Source organism: Arvicanthis niloticus, unplaced genomic scaffold, assembly GCF_011762505.2.
Source record: "Arvicanthis niloticus isolate mArvNil1 unplaced genomic scaffold, mArvNil1.pat.X pat_scaffold_346_arrow_ctg1, whole genome shotgun sequence".
Classification (NCBI taxonomy): domain Eukaryota; kingdom Metazoa; phylum Chordata; class Mammalia; order Rodentia; family Muridae; genus Arvicanthis; species Arvicanthis niloticus.
Genome location: NW_023046000.1, coordinates 1 through 18,634, shown reverse-complemented (window position 1 = coordinate 18,634; position 18,634 = coordinate 1). Strand labels below are relative to the sequence as shown.

The window sequence follows — 18,634 nt, the reverse complement described above, 5'->3', positions numbered from 1 at the left end:
TCTCCTCCTCCCTCTCCTCCTCTTCTTTCTCCTTTCCACTCTTCACTCCTCCCAAATTAGCTCCTTCCAAATTACCGGGCTTTATTGCAAATGTAGAGGGAAATATCCTGCTACAGATTAGTTCTGAAAATGTGAATAACTCTACTGGGAAAGGTAACAGTGAGTTTGGGGTTTAGGCTTTTGGCTCTAAAATAAACAAACACACTGAGAGCAGCAACACCCTTCTACTTGAGGTGAATGATGTTGATTATCACGGGACACTTGGACGCTCTGTCTTGTTAACATCATCATGGAATGCTGTGTCTGAAATCTCGTGGAATTCCTAATATCGCCATGCCTCCAGATAAAGTATTAATTTAAGTGACAACAACCAGATAAAGGACAAGGATGCATATTTCCAAGTAGCAAAAGCACCACATCTAGGTGATGACTGCAAAGTGTGAGTGGGAAGCTAGGGGAAGCAGAGGGAGAAGGAATTATAGATATTACCTATAGCTAAATCATTGCTTAGAGGGCCTGGAAGAACATAGCACACAGGTACATGCAGGGAATGTTGGGTTGCTGTTGGTGGATGATGTTAAGGCTCTCCTATGGAGTTGAAGAGGTAAAAATAATGAATGAAGTCTGAGTCTGAACTTTTTGTATGCTAGTTGAGGGTAAATTGAACATGATCTAGGGAAGTTCATCTTACATTGCCAAATTTACAAAGATTAATCATATGAGTCTGATTTTTATTAGTAGCATGCTTGTATATTCTAGAGCCTGCTTACATGGAGCTGGCTTATAGTCTGAGTACATAGCAAAGGACCCTTTCTCAAGCATGTCTTTAATGATGGTACTCTACTTTAAAACATGTAATGGCCTCCTGTGGAAAATTGCAAATCAAGTATTCACAGTCTTTGGTATCTTCTTTGGCTCCTTCAATCAATCATTCTTCATTACCTCCCCAAATGCAAGCTCCACTGACACAGGACCATGTGGATGAACAAATACCCACCATCAACTTCTTCATTCCTACCATTTTCCAAGTATAGTCATGTATGATCAGGGCCTATGATCAGAAATACAGGCCTCTGAGGGAATTGGCTCTAGATAGAAGCCAGGTAATTAATTTGTTTTAAATTAGTTCCTCTAGGACATAGACTCCTCTGGGATGCAGGGCCCCTTAGGCCCAGGGATGAGCAGAATGAGAAGTGTGAGCAGGTGTGGTGCACACACAGGTGATGGCTATCAAGGCCCTCCTTCCCATGCTTACAATGTGTAAATGGGAGCAGGATTTCAGACCAGGGCCCTGGAGTTACCCTGAGATATTTCTGGGTAAGTTGGCTAGGGTGGAGTGTGGTTGTGGCGAGTGAGTTGATGTCTCAATGTCTCACTGTCCTTCCAACCTGAGAGTCTTGATTTTACTGGTTTTATGATATTCTATAGGATTTGTTTATGTAATTTATTAATGAAAGCATTTTTAACGTCAGTATAAAATGCATTCTCACAAATTGAGTCACTTTAGATGATGGCATCTCTGTGAGAAAGACAGTGAACACATAGGTTTTTAGCTCTCTGGCTATATTATTAAAATACTCATTTGTTCAGAATACTTCAGAATACATTGGACAGTTTCCTTCCAAGTGGTTATGGTCATCACATTTATTGGGGAACTGCTCAAAAGTTTGTGTTGAAAAATATTATATTATTTTATTCCTGTGAGTGTGATTGACAGACCAGCAGAGCTATCATTAATTGTAAAATTTGAATTTCTAACGTGTAGAATTAGGGTCTACACCTAAAGCCTACCATGTCAAGGCCAGCATTTAGTAATGCAACTAGCTTCTTTATATGTAAAATGGGTTTTTAGAAACCTCTGTGCCTCGTTTATTTTTCAGTGTTGGGAACTGAACTGAGTGTCTTAGGAATGCTAGACAAACACTCTACCACTGTGCTGAACCTCCAGCTTGAAGCTCTGCAGTTTACGACTCTCATGTGTAGCCTTGACTGAGAACTAACTGCATATGAACCAGGTGAGGAAGATGAGAAGCACTGTCATGGGAATGGCTCAGACTTATATTCCTAATGTGTGGCTCTGCCTTTCAGGTGATATCCCTTGGTTGTGATTTATTATCACAGCTAGATGCCAAATTGAAATCTCATCTCTTAGAAAGCCACGTATTTTATTGATGCTTTTCCTTATCGTAGTAATAGTACACCATGTCTAAATATGCAAGCAAGAGAGCAAGCATTATCAACATGCTAGATTAAACAGCACCAGCAGGACAAAAATTCTTGCATTTGGACTTAGTTATTTATCTTTAGAGGAAAAAGGGCCCATGTGTTTCATTGTTCTGATACACCCAACATATGTTTATTTCTGAAGAATAGCTGGTTCATGGTCTCAAGGGTAGAACTTACATTCTCCCTTTTTACCAAATAAACCTATCACATTATTTTCATCCTAATATCAACACAACCGACAAAATATATCTGTATAATGTAAAATAGACTCCAAGGTCATATAGGATGTAAAGGAAGGATGCTTAGGCAGTAGATCTTCCATGGAACTGAAGTAATACCCAAGAATTATGTATTAAGATGCCCAAAACTTCTCTGGGAAGTTCTAATAGTTGTGATTTACTTAGATAGATGAGTGTTCTTCGCAGCCCTTGAAGTTGAAGGAATTTGTGTCTCGGCCTGAGCTACAGCAGAGAAAAATTTCTAAAACACTGTCCAAGAACCATGCCAGGTGCTGTTCATGCCACAAGATGGCGACACAGCCTTTCTTGCATGGAATCTACATGAAGTCAGTGAAACTGATGATCAGGGCCTTGAGTGCTGTGGGATAATATAGGATGCTGTGGAAACATGGCAGCCGGTCTCACCTAGAGAGGCACGAACAATTTAGCTCATAGAGTTACATGTAAGGGAGATAAACGGAGGGTAAGCCAGGTGATGTAGAAGAACAGAGATGAGCTCAGGCAGAAAGAACTGTGAGAAGCTGGTGTGAAGACTGTGGCTGTGTAGGACACGTCAACATAGTGGGCTAGATGAGAATGTGGAGGTAGGCCTGGGACAACTCTTGAAGAACATTTTGTCTTTGTGCCCTTAAAATAATTTCACCTTAACCTTAAAAATAGTGAGCATTTATGAAACTTCCAGCATGGCAATGAACATCAGTTTTTCATCCCAGACAGAGAGAGAGAGAGAGAGAGAGAGAGAGAGAGAGAGAGAGAGAGAGAGAGAGAAGAAATTCAATCAGTGAGTGGAGAAGCAGGGGAATGGAATTAAGGCAGATTTAACCATCCAGATACAATACTGGCCTGGTACAAATTTAGGAAATAGGGTAAGTTTCTCAGAGAAACAAAGCTGGGCATAGCCTCACACATGTAATCCTAACATTCTGGAATTCAAACTGACCAGGAGACTGGTCAGTTTGAAGCCAGTATGGGGCCACAAATCAACTCCGCTCTGAACAAGACATTCTTTTTTTTTTTTTTTTAATTGGATATTTTATTTTTATTTCAGATGTAATCCCACCCCCCCAGGAACTCCCTATCCCATCTTCCTTCCTCCTGCTTCTATGAGGACATGCTCCCACCCACCCTCCCACTCTCACCTCTCCACCCATGATGTCCCCCACATTGGGGCATCCAGCTTTCACTGGACCAAGGACTTCCTCACCCACCTATGCCTGACACTGTCATCCTCCCCTACATATACAGCTGGAGCCATGGGTCCCTCCCTATGTGCTCCCAGGCTGGTGGTTTAGACCCTGGGAGCTCTGGTTGGTTGGTATTGTTTCTCTCCCCATGGGGCCCAAAAACCTTTCAGCTCCTTCAGTCTTCTCTCTCACTCCTTCATTGGGAACCCCATGATCAGCTCAATGGTTAGTTTTGAGCATCCGCCTCTGTATATGTCAGGGTCTGGCAGACCACTAAAGAGACAGCTATATCAGGCTCCTGTCAGCATGCACTTCCTGGTATCCACATCAGTGTCTACCTTTGGTGAATGCACAAGGGATGGATACCCAGGTGGCTCAGTCTTTGGACGGCCCCTCCTTCAGTTTCTGTCCCATGCTTTGTCTCCATATTCGCTCCCATGAGTATTTTTGAATAAGACATTTTTACCATCCTCTTGAAGGCTCCAGGAACATCTTGGAGGAGAGGGAGAAAAGAATGAAAAGAGAATATAGGGAAAAGGGCTGTGAAGTCCCATCTTTTGGACAATACATAGCCATTGAAGTCATAAACTCTTGTCAGTTACAAATGACTGCCCATCAACATGCAGGCATGGATAGGGCTCTACCCCTCACCCCTGATTTACTTTGTACTAATAGATTCAGAGAAAGGGCCACCATTGTCTTTGGTTGCCTACACACTGAAAATCCCACTACACACTAATGTATAGTTTCCATCCAGTGGTCATGCAGATGGCCCTGGATAAATTATTAAGTCACAAAACACAACAAAAAGTCATGAAACTGTGACATGTAGGACAGGTAGGAACTGAAGTGATGTTTGGTAGGAGTGGGAAGCACAGCAGAGAAAGTGGGGGTGGAAAAGAAAGTAACTAGAACTCATTATATATAGGAATCAAATTGTCAAAGAATTAAGTAAATTAATAAAAATAAAAGAACATAAAGAAGAGATAAGAAGTGAGGGTAAATAATGAATCAGGGATAGAAAAGATACAGGAAAAAAGCAGCACAGAATCTGCTGGATTTTTTAGATTGCTAGAGGAACAATTATAAGAAAGAAAGCTCTTAGGATTCTGACTTAAGACTCCTTTCATTTTGAGATATAAAAGGTGGAGGAGTGGATTGGGAAAAGGCAAGCAGGAAATGAAGTCTGTTGATCTGAAGATGGCCCTAGGAGGAGCTTGTCACTAAGCTCTTGGTGGTGGATTAGTGAAGGAGGTAGGTGTGCCTGTGAAGCTTAGGTGGCACCTGATGCCATGAGAGCAATTTGGAGGCGGGAGCTACGTTATTACAAGGGTGTTCAGAAAAATGCTCCAGGAAACAATGATATGGAACACACTATTAGAAAAACAGCCACTTGTAGTTGCTGAGAGTGAATGGCCATAGCATCATCAGGAGGACAGAAGACCACAAATCTAACCCAGTTATAAGAAAGAAACAATTGTATGTTTTAGATGGGAGTGAAGAGTCAATGTTGTTTCTAATGCTAATGGAAAAGTGTGCTAGGTGGCTGGAATTTAGTCATGGTGTATTTCTGATTGCAGATTCATCTTTCAATATGAAAATGAGATTAAATGTTATAGGACACATTCACAGATCACTTGTCATGAATCTATATTTGCTTTTATTTGGATATTGAGGGATATTTTATTTTCTCTTAGATGCTGGGCACCACAGAAAGGAATCAAACTGCTATCTCCCAGTTCCTCCTCCTTGGACTGCCCATCCCCCCAGAGCACCAGCACCTGTTCTATACCCTGTTCCTGGCCATGTACCTCACCACTGTCCTGGGAAACCTCATCATCATCATCCTCATTCACATGGATTCCCATCTCCACACACCCATGTATTCTTTTCTCAGCAACTTGTCCTTCTCTGATCTCTGCTTTTCCTCTGTCACAATGCCCAAGTTGCTGCAGAACATGCAGAGCCAAGTTCCATCCATCCCCTATGCAGGCTGCCTGACACAAATGTACTTTTTCCTGTTTTTTGCAGATCTTGAGAGCTTCCTCCTTGTGGCCATGGCCTATGACCGCTATGTGGCCATCTGCTTCCCTCTTCATTACACCAGCATCATGAGCTCCAAGCTCTGTGTGAGTCTGGTGCTGCTGTCCTGGGTGCTGACCACCTTCCATGCCATGCTGCACACCCTGCTCATGGCTAGATTATCATTCTGTGAGGACAGTGTGATCCCCCACTTTTTCTGTGACATGTCTGCTCTGCTGAAGCTGTCCTGCTCTGACACACATGTTAATGAGTTGGTGATATTTGTCATGGGAGGCCTCATCCTTGTTATTCCATTTGTGCTTATCGTTGTGTCCTATGCACGAATTGTCTCCTCCATTCTCAAGGTCCCATCTGCTCGAGGCATCCGTAAAGCCTTCTCCACCTGTGGCTCCCACTTATCTGTGGTGTCACTGTTCTATGGGACCGTCATTGGTCTATACTTATGTCCATCAGCTAATAACTCTACTGTGAAGGAGACTGTCATGTCTATGATGTACACAGTGGTGACTCCCATGCTGAACCCCTTCATCTACAGCTTGAGGAATAGAGACATGAAGGGGGCCCTAATTAGAGTTCTTTGCAAGAAGAAAATTCTTTTCTGCCTATGAGCATAAATATTGGAATTTAAAATAATGTATTCATTAACATTTAACTTTAACATTGATGTATGAGTATTATTGCATATCCTTTCTTACCATCATAAAACTTACTTCTCAAATGAAATAATTCAGGGTTGTTCAATATGTAATGCATTTCCAGAAGTAGCACTAGTGTATAGAATAAATGCATCTCACACAAGTTGCCATTAGAGGTTGGGTGTGCCATATACAGCACATCTGGCAATCCATTTCCCAACTGGACAGTGTTTCCAGGGCTTAGAAGAATCTCTGATTCGGGTTAGAGTATACTTATTCATTATCATAAACACATATTATTTTCTAGAGTATGGTTTTGTCTATGATTCAGATTGTCTGAGACTGGTCACCATTACTCTCTTGATCACAGATAATTCTCTGAATCAAGGTTTGCATCAAGTCTGTGGCAAACTTACAGTCTAAAATAATAGGACCATGGAAAGCCAGATTCTAACAACTTTGGGAAAATTTAACTCCATATGTGATATGAAAGAGTTTTTGATGGTTAATGCAAATTCCAGGTAGGGTTAGATGTTAATTTACATCTCTTGTCAAAAACTATACACTCATAGTCTTGTGTAGTTGGTGGAAAAGTGATTCCCAATAACTTTCTGAGGCAGTTTTCCTGACCCTCTTCAGAAAAATGTAAAATTGTTTAATTAAATTTCTTTTTTAGATTACCATAATTTAGGCATTAGTGATGTCTTAACTTCTCATGTCAAAACTAACTTAACTTAAATACTCAGGTCTTGTGCTCACTGTTCTTAAAATATTTAAAAAAAAAAAAACCCCTAACATATCAAGTGAAGAAGCATAAATAACATTTGAGCCAATGACTCTGAGAAGCAGCACACAGGAGCTCGTATCTGCCTGCAGTGCACTGACTCATACATATAGGTGCATGCAACCACTTATTCTCTTTTTGCTAAACAAAACTTTTCATTGTTGAAAAAAAAACTTTACTCACCACTTCTCAGAAAACATCTTTACTTTTCATTACTTTCCTTTTGTTTCCATGTCTGACTTGTATTTTTTCTTTCACCTGGTCTCTACTTAGAATGAACTGTTTGCATTGTGGTAACATTTTGATTTATGCTTGCCCAGGAGCTGATTCATACCAGGACCATACAAGCTTATTTCTGGTCACAAAGAAAGAAGTTGATGTCTGTTTACCCTTCCGGTAGACTTTCTTACCTATCTTATTATTTCAAACCTATTGATAAGCTTAGCAGATTTGCCTTGTAGTAGTCTGATGCTTATTATATGGAGGAAAGGGAATTTTTGCAGAAGATCAAAACAAGTGTAATTGGAGTTTAGCAGCATTCTGGTGTGAGTTAGTATTGAATCAATTTAAAGCTCAAATTATTCAAATCTGGAGATTTTCCACAAACTACCCACAGCCTGAGGAATAGGGTGAATGGCCATTCATTATTTAATCTTAGCTGCATGAACATCATTGTTTGAGTCTCCAACATTGGGCCATTTATCTTCTTGTTGCTGCCTCTGAGTAATGACATCCAAACCATCATTTCATTCTTCTATGGTAGTTCACATTGCTGCAGTCTACACCCCCTCCTGTCCCCACTTGACTCTCTGTCTTTACTGATGCTTTATGACCAACAAGGAATGGAGCTCTTCATTGTCTACCTTCCTTTGCTCTTTGTTCTATATTTCACTTCTCAGTTCTCATGGTTCACTATTCATTTGCCCTAAAAATGGTATACTTCTGGTACATATGTGTGACATATGAATATGCATATACATTAAAAATGGATTAAAATTCACAGCCACCTGAAAAGAGTGAAGTTGGACTGGTATTTTACAACATGAGCTAACATTTTTCTTGAATGAGTCAAAGACTATGTGACTGACATTTGAGCCCATATGAAAGACTGAAATGTGGCCTGATTTCAGGAACTGGCTGGTATATAAGAAGTGAATTTGAGAATAAGATAACTGATCTTGCTTTGAATGTGATGGAGTTAGTGACATATATTTTCAATCTCATGTTGGTTTTGCAACAGTAGATATACAGCCACAAAAGCTAGGACAATAGAACTCTTAGAATACATCAAAGAGGTACATTTTTATGACCTTTGAATACTTAATGGTTAATAAAGACCACTTTAAATCTTAACTGCATGTATGTCATTTCCTAACCTTCCAATCTTGATTCATTCAATTTTTTGTTGTCTTTTTAAATAGTTATTGTTATTGTGCATTAGGATATGACACAAAACAAAACAACAAAAAAAATTTCACAAGGACTAGAAAGAAGACTATATCAGTGAAAGGTATTTGTGCAACAACGGACACTTTACAGTCCAGTCATTGCCCCTCCTCAGTCTCCCCTCCCATAATTCCTCATTCTATTTCTCCTCCCCCTTGCCTCCAACAGGGTGATCTCCCCTGACTAGGCCTCTCCCTTCCTTGGGGCCTCAAGGCTCTGAAGGATTAAGTACACCTCCTTCCATTGAGACCAGACTAGGCAAACCTCTGCTACATATGTGCTAGGAGCCTCAGACCAGCCTGTGTGTGCTCCTGGTTGGTGGCTCAGTTGCTGGGAGCTTCCTAGGGTCTGTGTTAGTTGAGATGGCTGTTTTTTCTATTGGGTTGCTTTTCCTTTCAGCTTTTTCATTTCTTCCCCTAATTCATCCATAAGGGTCCCCAACTTCAGTCCAATGTTTGCAGGTAAGTATCTGCTTCTGTCTCAGTCAGCTGTGGGTAGAACTCTTTGAGGACAGCCATTCCAGGCTCCTATCTGTAAGTACATCATAGCATAGTAGTGTCAGGCCTTGGTGTCCCCCCCATGGGATGGATCCCAAGTTGGGCCAGTCATTGGACCTCCTTTCCTTTAGTCTCTTCTTCATTTTTGTCCCTGTAGTTCTTTTAGATAGGAGTAATTCTGGGTCAGGAATTTTGACTGTTGGTCAGTAATCCTGCCCCTCCATTTGAGGCTCTATTTACTAATGGTGAACTCTTGAAGTTTCCTTTCCCCAGTGTAGGGCATTTTGGCTAAGGTCATCCCCAATGAGTCCTAAGAGAGTCTCAATTCCCAGGTGTCTTGTACTCTCTAGAGTATCCCCCAACCTCCCACTCCTTGATGCTGCTTATTTCCATTTATTTTCTGGGCTTCTCTCCTGTCCTCTTCCTCCATATCTGATCCTGTTTGCCTTTCTCTTCTCCTACCCAGGTCCTTCTCTACCTCCGCTTCCTGTATTTATTTCCTTCCCCCTTCTAAGTGGGGTTGAAGCCTCTGCACTTGGGCATTTCTGCTTGTCACACTTCTTATCATCATCTGTAGGTTGTATCCTAGGTATTCTGTACTTTTTTGGCTAATATGCACTTATCAGTGAGTACATACCATGCAAGTCCTTTTGGGTCTGAGTTACCTCACTCAGGATGATATTTTCTAGTTCCATCAATTTGCCTGGAAAATTAATATATTTCAATAGCTGAATAGTATTTCATTGTGTAAATGAACCACATTTTCTGTATCCATTCTTTGGTTGAGGGACATCTGGGTTGTGTCCAGCTTCTGGGTATTACAAATAAGGCTTCTATGAACATGGTGGAGCATGTGTTCTTGTGGTATGGTGGAACATTTTTTGGGTATATGCCCAAAAGTGCTATAGCTGAGTCTTCAGGAAGAACTATTTCCAATTTTCTGAGGAACTGCCAAATTGATTTCCAGAGTGGTTGTACACTTTTAAAAAACATTTTAAAAAATAATAACTTAATGTAATACAACTAATGAGGTAATTAAACTCAAGATCTCAGTCACTAGAAGCTCATGTTAGAATGGTAGAAAAACTTATTTATTTATCTTTTGGTTTTTCGAGACAGGGTTTCTCTGTATAGCCCTGGCTGTCCTGGAACTCACTTTGTAGACCAGGCTGGCCTTGAACTCAGAAATCTGCCTGCCTCTGCCTCTCAAGTGCTGGGATTAAAAGTGTGCACCACCACTGCCCTGCTGGAAAACTTATTTTTAATGCAAGAAATAGTGATATAAAAATGTTATCCTAACAAATAAAAACAAGTAATAAATGCAAATAGGATTGCTTACAATTAAAAACAAAGTTGAATTTAAGGAACATAGCAAAAACTCCCAATATGTATTATAACAAAAGAAATGAAAAGTGGACTCATAGAAGTAGATTAGTGGTTGCCAGAAGCCAGGAAGAATGTGGGGAAAGGAAGATGTGAGGAGATGATAACTAGGTAAAGATGTGCAGCTGGGTAAGTGGAAGCATTTCAGATGCTGTGTAGCACAGTTGGAGTGTTACTGTTGGCAAGAATTCATTGCTTATTTGAAAATGACTGGAAGAGAGGCATTTGAATGTTACCTATACAAAGATGCTAAACTCCCAAGATAAAGCGTACATCAGCTATGCTGACTTGATCATTATACAGTGTATGCTTGAAATCTCATTCTCTGCCTCAACACTATATATTTATCCTGTGGCTATTTAGAGTAAGGACAAGTTAGGAGTGTACACTGATATGATAACACATTTAGAAAAGGAGTAAAATGATGGGAGCATTTGATGTCGTAGGTCAATGGAATAAGGCATCTTCAGAAAGACTTGTCCAATGAAAATGTTAACACACTGAAAAAAGGAACCGAGGATACCAAATGTTGGAGAGACCTCCAATGCTCATAAACTTGTAGGATTAAGATTATGATCATGACCATATTATTGAAAGTAATCTGTAGACTTAATGCAACACCCATCAAATTCTAATAGAATTCTCCATAGAAACTGAGAAAATGTTAAGTTTCATATAGAAACCCAAATATTAATCTGATGCCAAAGAGCAAAAGAATGACTGAGGGTCTCACCTTCCTAGATTTCAAATTATGCCACAAAGTTATAGTAATGAGAACAGCTAGGTATTTATATAAGAACACACACTGATTAATTCAGGAATACATTGTAGAGACACCTGTTTTTTTTTTTTTTTTTTTTTAATGGAATGGCTGATAATACACATTGGAGAAAAGACAGCATCTTCACAAATGCTGCTGTCCAAACTGTATAGTACATGTAGAATAATTAAACTATATTCTTATCTCTCAACCTGCATAAATTCTCAACCAAATGGATCAAGGTCCTTAATGGTCCTTAATGTAGGAACAAAATATGAAACAGGTAAATGTTTTCTATAAAAACATAACATGAATCAGCCTCTAACTTATTTACATTATCCTAGGGAAATAAAATCTAGGGTTTATGGCTATTAGTTAATTCCAGGCAACAGCAGAACTGTATGGATGATGTTGTTATACAAAAATGGCAGAAAGTCTTGTAGATGTACTTGGAAGAGGAGGTGAAAAGATTGCAAGAGTTATAGGTTGTACATGGCTCTACAGAAACAGCATCTTCCAGACACAACAGGATTGGTGCAGATATGAGCTCACAGAGACTGTGACAGCATACACAATACCCCACAGATTCAAAGGAGACAAAATCACAGTACTGAGAAGGAAAAGTGGACACAAAGTCCCACCCCTATCTAAGAAGCTACTTGCAATTGATACTCGTTGGGAAAGAGAAATCAGTTTTCTCTAGTGGAGTGTCACTGGGTGTATCAACCATATTTCCAGGTAAGTTCCATGCCCAGGAGTAGTTGACCAACCCAAAACAGACTCCATTTTGTTGTTGTTGTCGTGTGTGTGCGCGTGTGCGTGTGTGTGTGTGTGTGTCTGTGCTTTTGGCTTTGTTTTGGTGTTTTTTTTATTTTATAGATTTTCTTCTTTTTTAGTTGTTTGTTTTGAATTTTGTTTATTTTTTGTGTGTTGTTTTTCTGTGTGTATATATATGTGTGTGTATAAGAGGGTGGGGGACATAAAGTTGTGTTTAGGTGGGTGAAGACATGGGTTGGATCTGGGAGGAATTAGGAGATGGCTAAGAATATGATTAAAACATGCTGTACAAAGTAAAAAAATAAAAATAATCACAAAATTATGCTTATGATCAGAAGAGTTAAGAAAAAACCCAAAATATACATGAAAATAAAAAAGGTAACAGGTAATTAAATATAATGAATGAGGTGCTAGAGACATGGCTCAGAGTAAGGATACTAGCTGCTTTTCCAGAAGACCCAGGTTTCATTCCCAGCACCCACATGATGGTTTACAAACATTTGTAACTCCAGGCCCAGGAGATCACATGCTGTCTTCTGTCCTCAATGGCACTGCATGAAAAGTGCACAGATATACATGCAGGAAAAACACCCATATACACAAATATAAAGGTTAAAAATTTAATAATGAATAAAATCCAAGATTTGTTCAGAAGTAGCACACAGAAGACATTAGAAGATGAAAAAATGAGATACATGGTGGTTTCCATTGACTTAGGATTTTGGAGGACAATTTAAAAATGAGACCATAGTTAAAGCAGAACTCAGGATAAACTGATAAAATTCTGGGGCAACTAAAATAGTAGCTCTAATATATGCTTTTCTAGGATCACCTGACAAAAGCAAAATAGAAAAAGTCATGTTCTCAAACATAATTTCTGTCTTCAACTGCATAGACTTCTCTTTTACATGCTGAGCAACGATTGCTCTATGCTTTTAACAGAATCTCAAATGGCAACGAGAAAATCTGATATACTATCATCACATTAGTACAGTCTATTGAGTGAAAACTTTCAAAATTATCAAGTGCAACCATCACAGACAGAAGGTAATTTTCTTCTTACTTAGGACTCTTGCCAGGGCCCCCTTCATATCTCTGTTCCTCAGGCTGTAGATGAAAGGGTTCAACATGGGAGTCACCACTGTATACATCATAGCCATGACAGTCTCCTTCACAGTAGAGTTATTAGCTGTTGGGCACAAATAGAGACCAATGATTGTCCCATAGAATAGTGACACCACAGACAGGTGGGACCCACAAGTGGAGAAGGCTTTACGGATGCCTCGAACAGAAGGTACCTTAAGAATGGAGGTGACAACTCGTGCATAGGATACAGTGATAAGTAGGAATGGAATGACAATAACAAGCCCTCCCATGATAAATATCACCAACTCATTAACATATGTGTCAGAGCAGGACAGCTTCAGCAAAGGAGATATGTCACAGAAAAAGTGGGGGATCACATTGTCCTCACAGAATGACAATCTGGCCACGAGCAGGGTGTGCAGCATGGCATGGAAGGTGGTCAGCACCCAGGACAGCAGCACCAGACTCACACAGAGCTTGGGGCTCATGATGCTGGTGTAATGAAGAGGGAAGCAGATGGCCACATAGCGGTCATAGGCCATGACCACAAGGAGGAAGCTCTCAAGGTCTGCAAAATACAGGTAGAAGTACATTTGTGTCAGGCAGCCTGCATAGGAGATGGATGGGTAGTGGCTCTGCATGTTCTGCAGCAACTTGGGCATTGTGACAGAGGAAAAGCAGAGGTCAGAGAAGGACAAGTTGCTGAGAAACAAATACATGGGTGTGTGGAGATGGGAGTCCAGACGAATGATGATGATGATGATGAGGTTTCCCAGGATGGTGATGAGGTACATGACCAGGAACAGGGTGTAGAACAGGTGCTGGTGCTCTGGGGGGATGGGCAGGCCCAGGAGGAGGAATTGGGAAATCACAGTTTGGTTTCCTTCTGTCATAATCTTTCTCCTGCACCTCTAGAGAAAAATGACATAGATTCTTGGAAATACAAATAAAAATGAACAGATTTCTAAGCTCTTTGTCTATTATTCATTTAAACCATTTGACCTCATAACTGTAATTATAAATTTGTGATCTCTACAATCACCAATAACCTCTTTTTAACATTTGTATATGTTTCTGTATTATGTCATTTCATAAATACATTTAGCTATTTGCTTCTGAGATCAAAATACATTGCTTTTTTTTGTCTTACCCGGCTATCCTACCCAGTTTTAAGTTACTCATTTATCTTAGTGTCTCTTAGACATCAATGGTCCTAAGGATTCTGAAGCTTTGTATTTTAATAATTACACACACACACACACACACGCACACACACACACACACACACACACACACACATACACACACACACACCTGTGTGTGTGTGTATGTGTGTGTGTGTGTCTTACATTGCCATTTGAAACCCAGTTTTGAAAGTCCGTGTAACCTTTAGAACTCTTGTGTCTTAGAAGTTATCGTCTCTTGGCTATGTCAAAGGCAATGTTGAAGTCCAGTAGATCCAAGTGATATCCACGGTTCCACTCTGCTCTTTCCCAGTGTGCCCTCATTCTGCTCTCAGTTCTGTAAGGTGACATTTAAGAACTGTTAAAGTCAGTGTCTGTAAGGCCTTGATCAAATCAGAAATCTACTAATTTTATTTTCTTCCTAGCACAGTCAATCTAGAAACCCTGTAGGTGCGGTTCACCTTTCCACATCATCCAGTCTTTGCCTCCATACTACACTCCCAGACTAGGCTAGCAAGTAGACACTGCCAAGAATGTATTTATAAGATTACGAGCTGTTTGGGAGCTTTCAGCCTGTGGTAATCTCCAGGACCCGAGGTATCAGTATTATCTTCAGGGCCACTCCATCTGGAGCAGGTTTCTTTGGGGTGAGCCTTCAGCAGATGTCTGCCACTTTCAGCATGAGGGTGTTTCTGCCTGTGCTGCTGGCACCCCTTCTGGGTGTGGAGCAAGTCCATTTGCTGATATGCTTCTGCACTGATCAGAAAGCAATGTAAACTGCCTGTGGCCGGTTGCATGCAAGGACACAGACAATTACTGCATCACATTATCTGCTGCTCCCGTCTTTTGGGAATGTCAACCTTGGCTATACCCTGAATAAGGGCTGCTCCCTGATCTGCCCCCATGAAAACATCCATATCAACCTCAGTGTGGCATCCGTGAATAGCTACTGCTGCCAAAGCTCTTTCTGCAATTCCAGCATAACTGGCCTCTGACTTTGTGCCAGTGTCCCACTACTGGGCCTTGGACTCCTCAGCTAGCTGGCTCTGCTGCAGCCGAGCCCCTGACTGCTCCCATGTGTTTCCCATATTGCCCCAGCTTATTATTCCCCAGGAAGAGAAGCTCAGATCCTTTCAGGTCCTAGGGGAACCTAGGTGCCTTCAGCTCTTCCTGGGTGTGTCTAGTTCTCCTCCACAGTCTCTCAGCATCAGGGTTAGGTACCAAATTCACCCATTTCTGCTCTGTTGAAATGGTACCAGCTACTCTTGCTTCCAGAGCCCATCCAATAACCCCTCTTGGGGAACCAGGGAAGGGGAAGATCTCCTTGGAGTCTCAAGAGTATCAGGGTCAGCCCTGAATCGTGTGGACACATATACCAGGATGTCTAACTCAAATGAATGTACATCTGTGTGCTCAGTGTATCCATGTGTGAATGAAGCCACTTGGATTCTGGGATGTGCAAAGAGCACCTGAAAGATTCTAGAGCAGAAGGCCATGTCTCCACCAAAACTCCTTCCCCTGGTATTACGGTACCCATGTTGTACTCAATTTAGGAGGCTTCCCATGGAGGGTTGCCACCCCTCCTGATGATGGCTCCCACACCCAGATCCAGTCAAGTTTCATCCTGCCCTCTCTGTCCACCACACTGGCTTCCTGCTGCTCTTCTAGTGCCTCAAATAATCTGTTCCTACTCATTGCAAAAAAGAGATTACAAATGTTTAAGTTGTTATATTTTGAGCAAATTAATGTGATTTGCCTCAGGAAATTAGGGAGACTTAACATTATTAACATTTCTCTTATTCAATCCAACTTTCAATATTGTCCAAATCTCCTATGTTCTCAAATGATGCGTTATTACCTGAGCAGTGCCGCACCTGAGTGAAGCTCTTCTCTGATGCTAGTCTTTAAAGTCACAATTTCTTGCTTCCAGTGTTTTACACGTGCTGCTTCACTTGCCTATAATTTCCTCCCTTCATTAGCCCCTTCACCTATGCTATCCCTATTTATCTTTTATAGATATTACACACCAGTTACTAATCAAAAAATTCTACACTTGGTGAGTTCTGCTACTGTGCTCTCACCAAATCCTATGTTTCTCCCACATGGTTCAATGCCCTGATCATGGTTCATGTAGACGTTCCACCAGATTGCACTACATGCAGGAGAGGCCAAGTCCTTCATCTTGCAGCAGGGCTGGCACATCATTGCATGGTGCTTGTGAACTACCAGGGTTCATAAATGTTTGTTGGTTGTGCTTCAGTCTGAGAAATGTTTTTTAAATGTTAAAGGCTACACACCACCACTAAATCAGAATACTCATACCAAATCTTTCCCAAGGGCTGGGTGTGGTGGCACATACCTTTAATACCAGTATTCTGGAAGCAGAGGCAGGCATATCTTTGTGAATTTGAGGCCAGTCTGGTCTACATAGAGCCCCAGACCAGCCAGGGTAATACAGCGTGACCCTGTCTCAAAACATATCTTCTCATATTGCCAATCACTAGTCTTGATCATTCAGTTAATGATCTAATCTTGACACTTGTCAATGTGACTAATGCTATTATATTTATAAAGCATACATGGTATATCTGACGTGCTGCTCTGTCCAATAATGCTGATAACTCAAAATAAAAATTTTTAGGCTTTATTCTACAATAATTCATGTATGATTAATTTATGTGTTAGCTGGTGTAGGCTCTGGTACTGATTTTGGTGAAATACTAATTCTAACATTGCAGAGAATGTAGTGTTCAATGTCATTAGCATTTGGAACAGCAGACTTGAAGTAGAGAACAATATCCCCTGTAATGTGATGAGCCTCATGCAGTCAATTGAAGGGAAGAGAAAAAAGTGCAGTCTCATGAGTAAAAATTCTGCCTCCAGACTGCCTTGTGCCTGAGTGTGCAACCTGTACTCAGCTTAGGGACTCATCTGCTGACTAGCCAGACATTTCTCAGTTCTCACTATCATGTTGTCTTAAAGCAACTTCCCAGTCCAAGAAACATATAGACATAGACACACACAGACACAGACACAGACACAGACAGACAGACAGACAGACAGACAGACAGACAGACACACACACACACTCATACACCTCACCACTTCTGTTTTCTTCAAGACAACACCAATAAACTTCAGTATGTTTTGAGAAAGAAGGCAGAGAAAGAGCTCTAGGGAAAATTGGAAGCTTTTTCTTGAAGTGCTATCAGTGAGTATTTAATGAAGCTGAGTTCACAGTTGGAACATGTGGACACTGTATGTTGACATTATAGAACGAAGACACATGTAGAGAAAAATCATGCTTCATTATATAAGGCTTTATGTCGCAATTACCTAATGTATGAATGGACTAGGTTCTGATATTGATTCTGGTAAAATACAACTTAATGGTGCTCCAAATGTAGTTTTCAATGTCATTAGCATTTAAAACAGCAGACTTGATGTAAAGTAAAAAAATAGTTTCTTAAAATGCTACTCCCCTTGCAGTATAGGACCCACGTAGAATAGGAACATATGAAGAGGTCACCAACCAGGGAACTCACCTCTGAGTGCTGTCCCTAGTGATCCAGTGAGCTTTGAATCTTCTTCAGCCATTAAATCAGCAATTCTTAATGAGAACAACACATACTTTGTCCCCTAGGAGACAGTGTGGTTTGCATTAAATAGAAACGACCTGGAAATATTTGAAAACACAGATTCTAGTTCTATAGATCACATTCTACATTGTAAATGAAACACCAGGCAATGAAACCTGGGTGCTGGAGTAGTTAGTACTTAAACTATCATTAAAAACGTATAGATTGGTGAGACCCATCAGATGAACTTAAAGTCTTTGATTGGAGGCCTGATTAAGGCTTATTAATGCTCCCCAGCAAAGTTAAAAGAAATCATTATAGTCACAGGAATGTTACGTTGATAGAGTATAATACTAGGAGAATAATTTCAAGTTATTAATAAAAGGAACCACACCATGATAAATAATTCAAATGGTACCACTAATTCAAATACATCCAGGATATGGCAAAGTCTCTGATGATAGAGAGATGACAAAGAAGGAAATGACTATACCTGAAAAATCTTCCTATAGAATATCATATGCTGCAGAATATTAAAACTCTTGGGTAGGATGGACAGTAAGACAGTGCTCATTTGCCTACTTGCCAACTCATCCAGATTATTTGAGGCCGACACACAGTCCCTGGTATGATATCATGTTTTCCTTTATTCACGATGGTCACAGGAGATGATAGTCTTTAGCCAACACCTAGATTTGCATCACCCCTTTTCTTATCTCTCCTCCTAGTTATCACTGGGCTTAAGAGGCTCTGTATCCCAGAGGAATCCAGATCCAACAACTCATTAGTGTAATCATCCAGGACCTTTCTAG

General features: G+C 40.5%; 2 protein-coding genes and 1 pseudogene across 3 annotated transcripts; 2 read left to right on the top strand and 1 right to left on the bottom strand.

Annotated features, from left to right (window-relative positions):
• Nucleotides 1–1,164: 1,164 nt before the first annotated feature.
• Nucleotides 1,165–8,464, top strand: LOC117701940 (olfactory receptor 1468). Its single transcript, XM_034493344.2, has 3 exons — nucleotides 1,165–1,317; nucleotides 1,881–2,015; nucleotides 5,347–8,464. Exons 2-3 carry the CDS (start codon nucleotides 2,007–2,009, stop codon nucleotides 6,298–6,300), a joined length of 963 nt encoding a protein of 320 aa, XP_034349235.2. The 5' UTR covers nucleotides 1,165–1,317; nucleotides 1,881–2,006; the 3' UTR covers nucleotides 6,301–8,464.
• Nucleotides 8,465–12,580: 4,116 nt separating this feature from the next.
• LOC117701941 (olfactory receptor 1468-like) lies at nucleotides 12,581–18,490 on the bottom strand. 2 transcript variants are annotated; one of them, XM_076706337.1, is made up of 4 exons: nucleotides 18,316–18,490; nucleotides 17,790–17,920; nucleotides 14,448–14,581; nucleotides 12,581–13,971 (listed from the first exon to the last, which is right to left on the bottom strand). In XM_076706337.1, exon 4 carries the CDS (start codon nucleotides 13,951–13,953, stop codon nucleotides 13,009–13,011), a length of 945 nt encoding a protein of 314 aa, XP_076562452.1. In that variant the 5' UTR covers nucleotides 13,954–13,971; nucleotides 14,448–14,581; nucleotides 17,790–17,920; nucleotides 18,316–18,490; the 3' UTR covers nucleotides 12,581–13,008. The 2 variants fall into 2 exon arrangements, with proteins under 2 accessions (XP_076562452.1, XP_034349237.1); XM_034493346.2 differs by having other exon boundaries at nucleotides 17,790–17,883.
• On the top strand, nucleotides 14,907–15,311 carry LOC117701946 (lymphocyte antigen 6E pseudogene; annotated as a pseudogene).
• Nucleotides 18,491–18,634: the final 144 nt, after the last annotated feature.

Coding starts and splice junctions, on each gene's coding strand:
- LOC117701941 (XM_076706337.1), bottom strand. CDS start 13,953: ATGACAGAAGGAAACCAAACTGTGATTTCCCAATTCCTCCTCCTGGGC.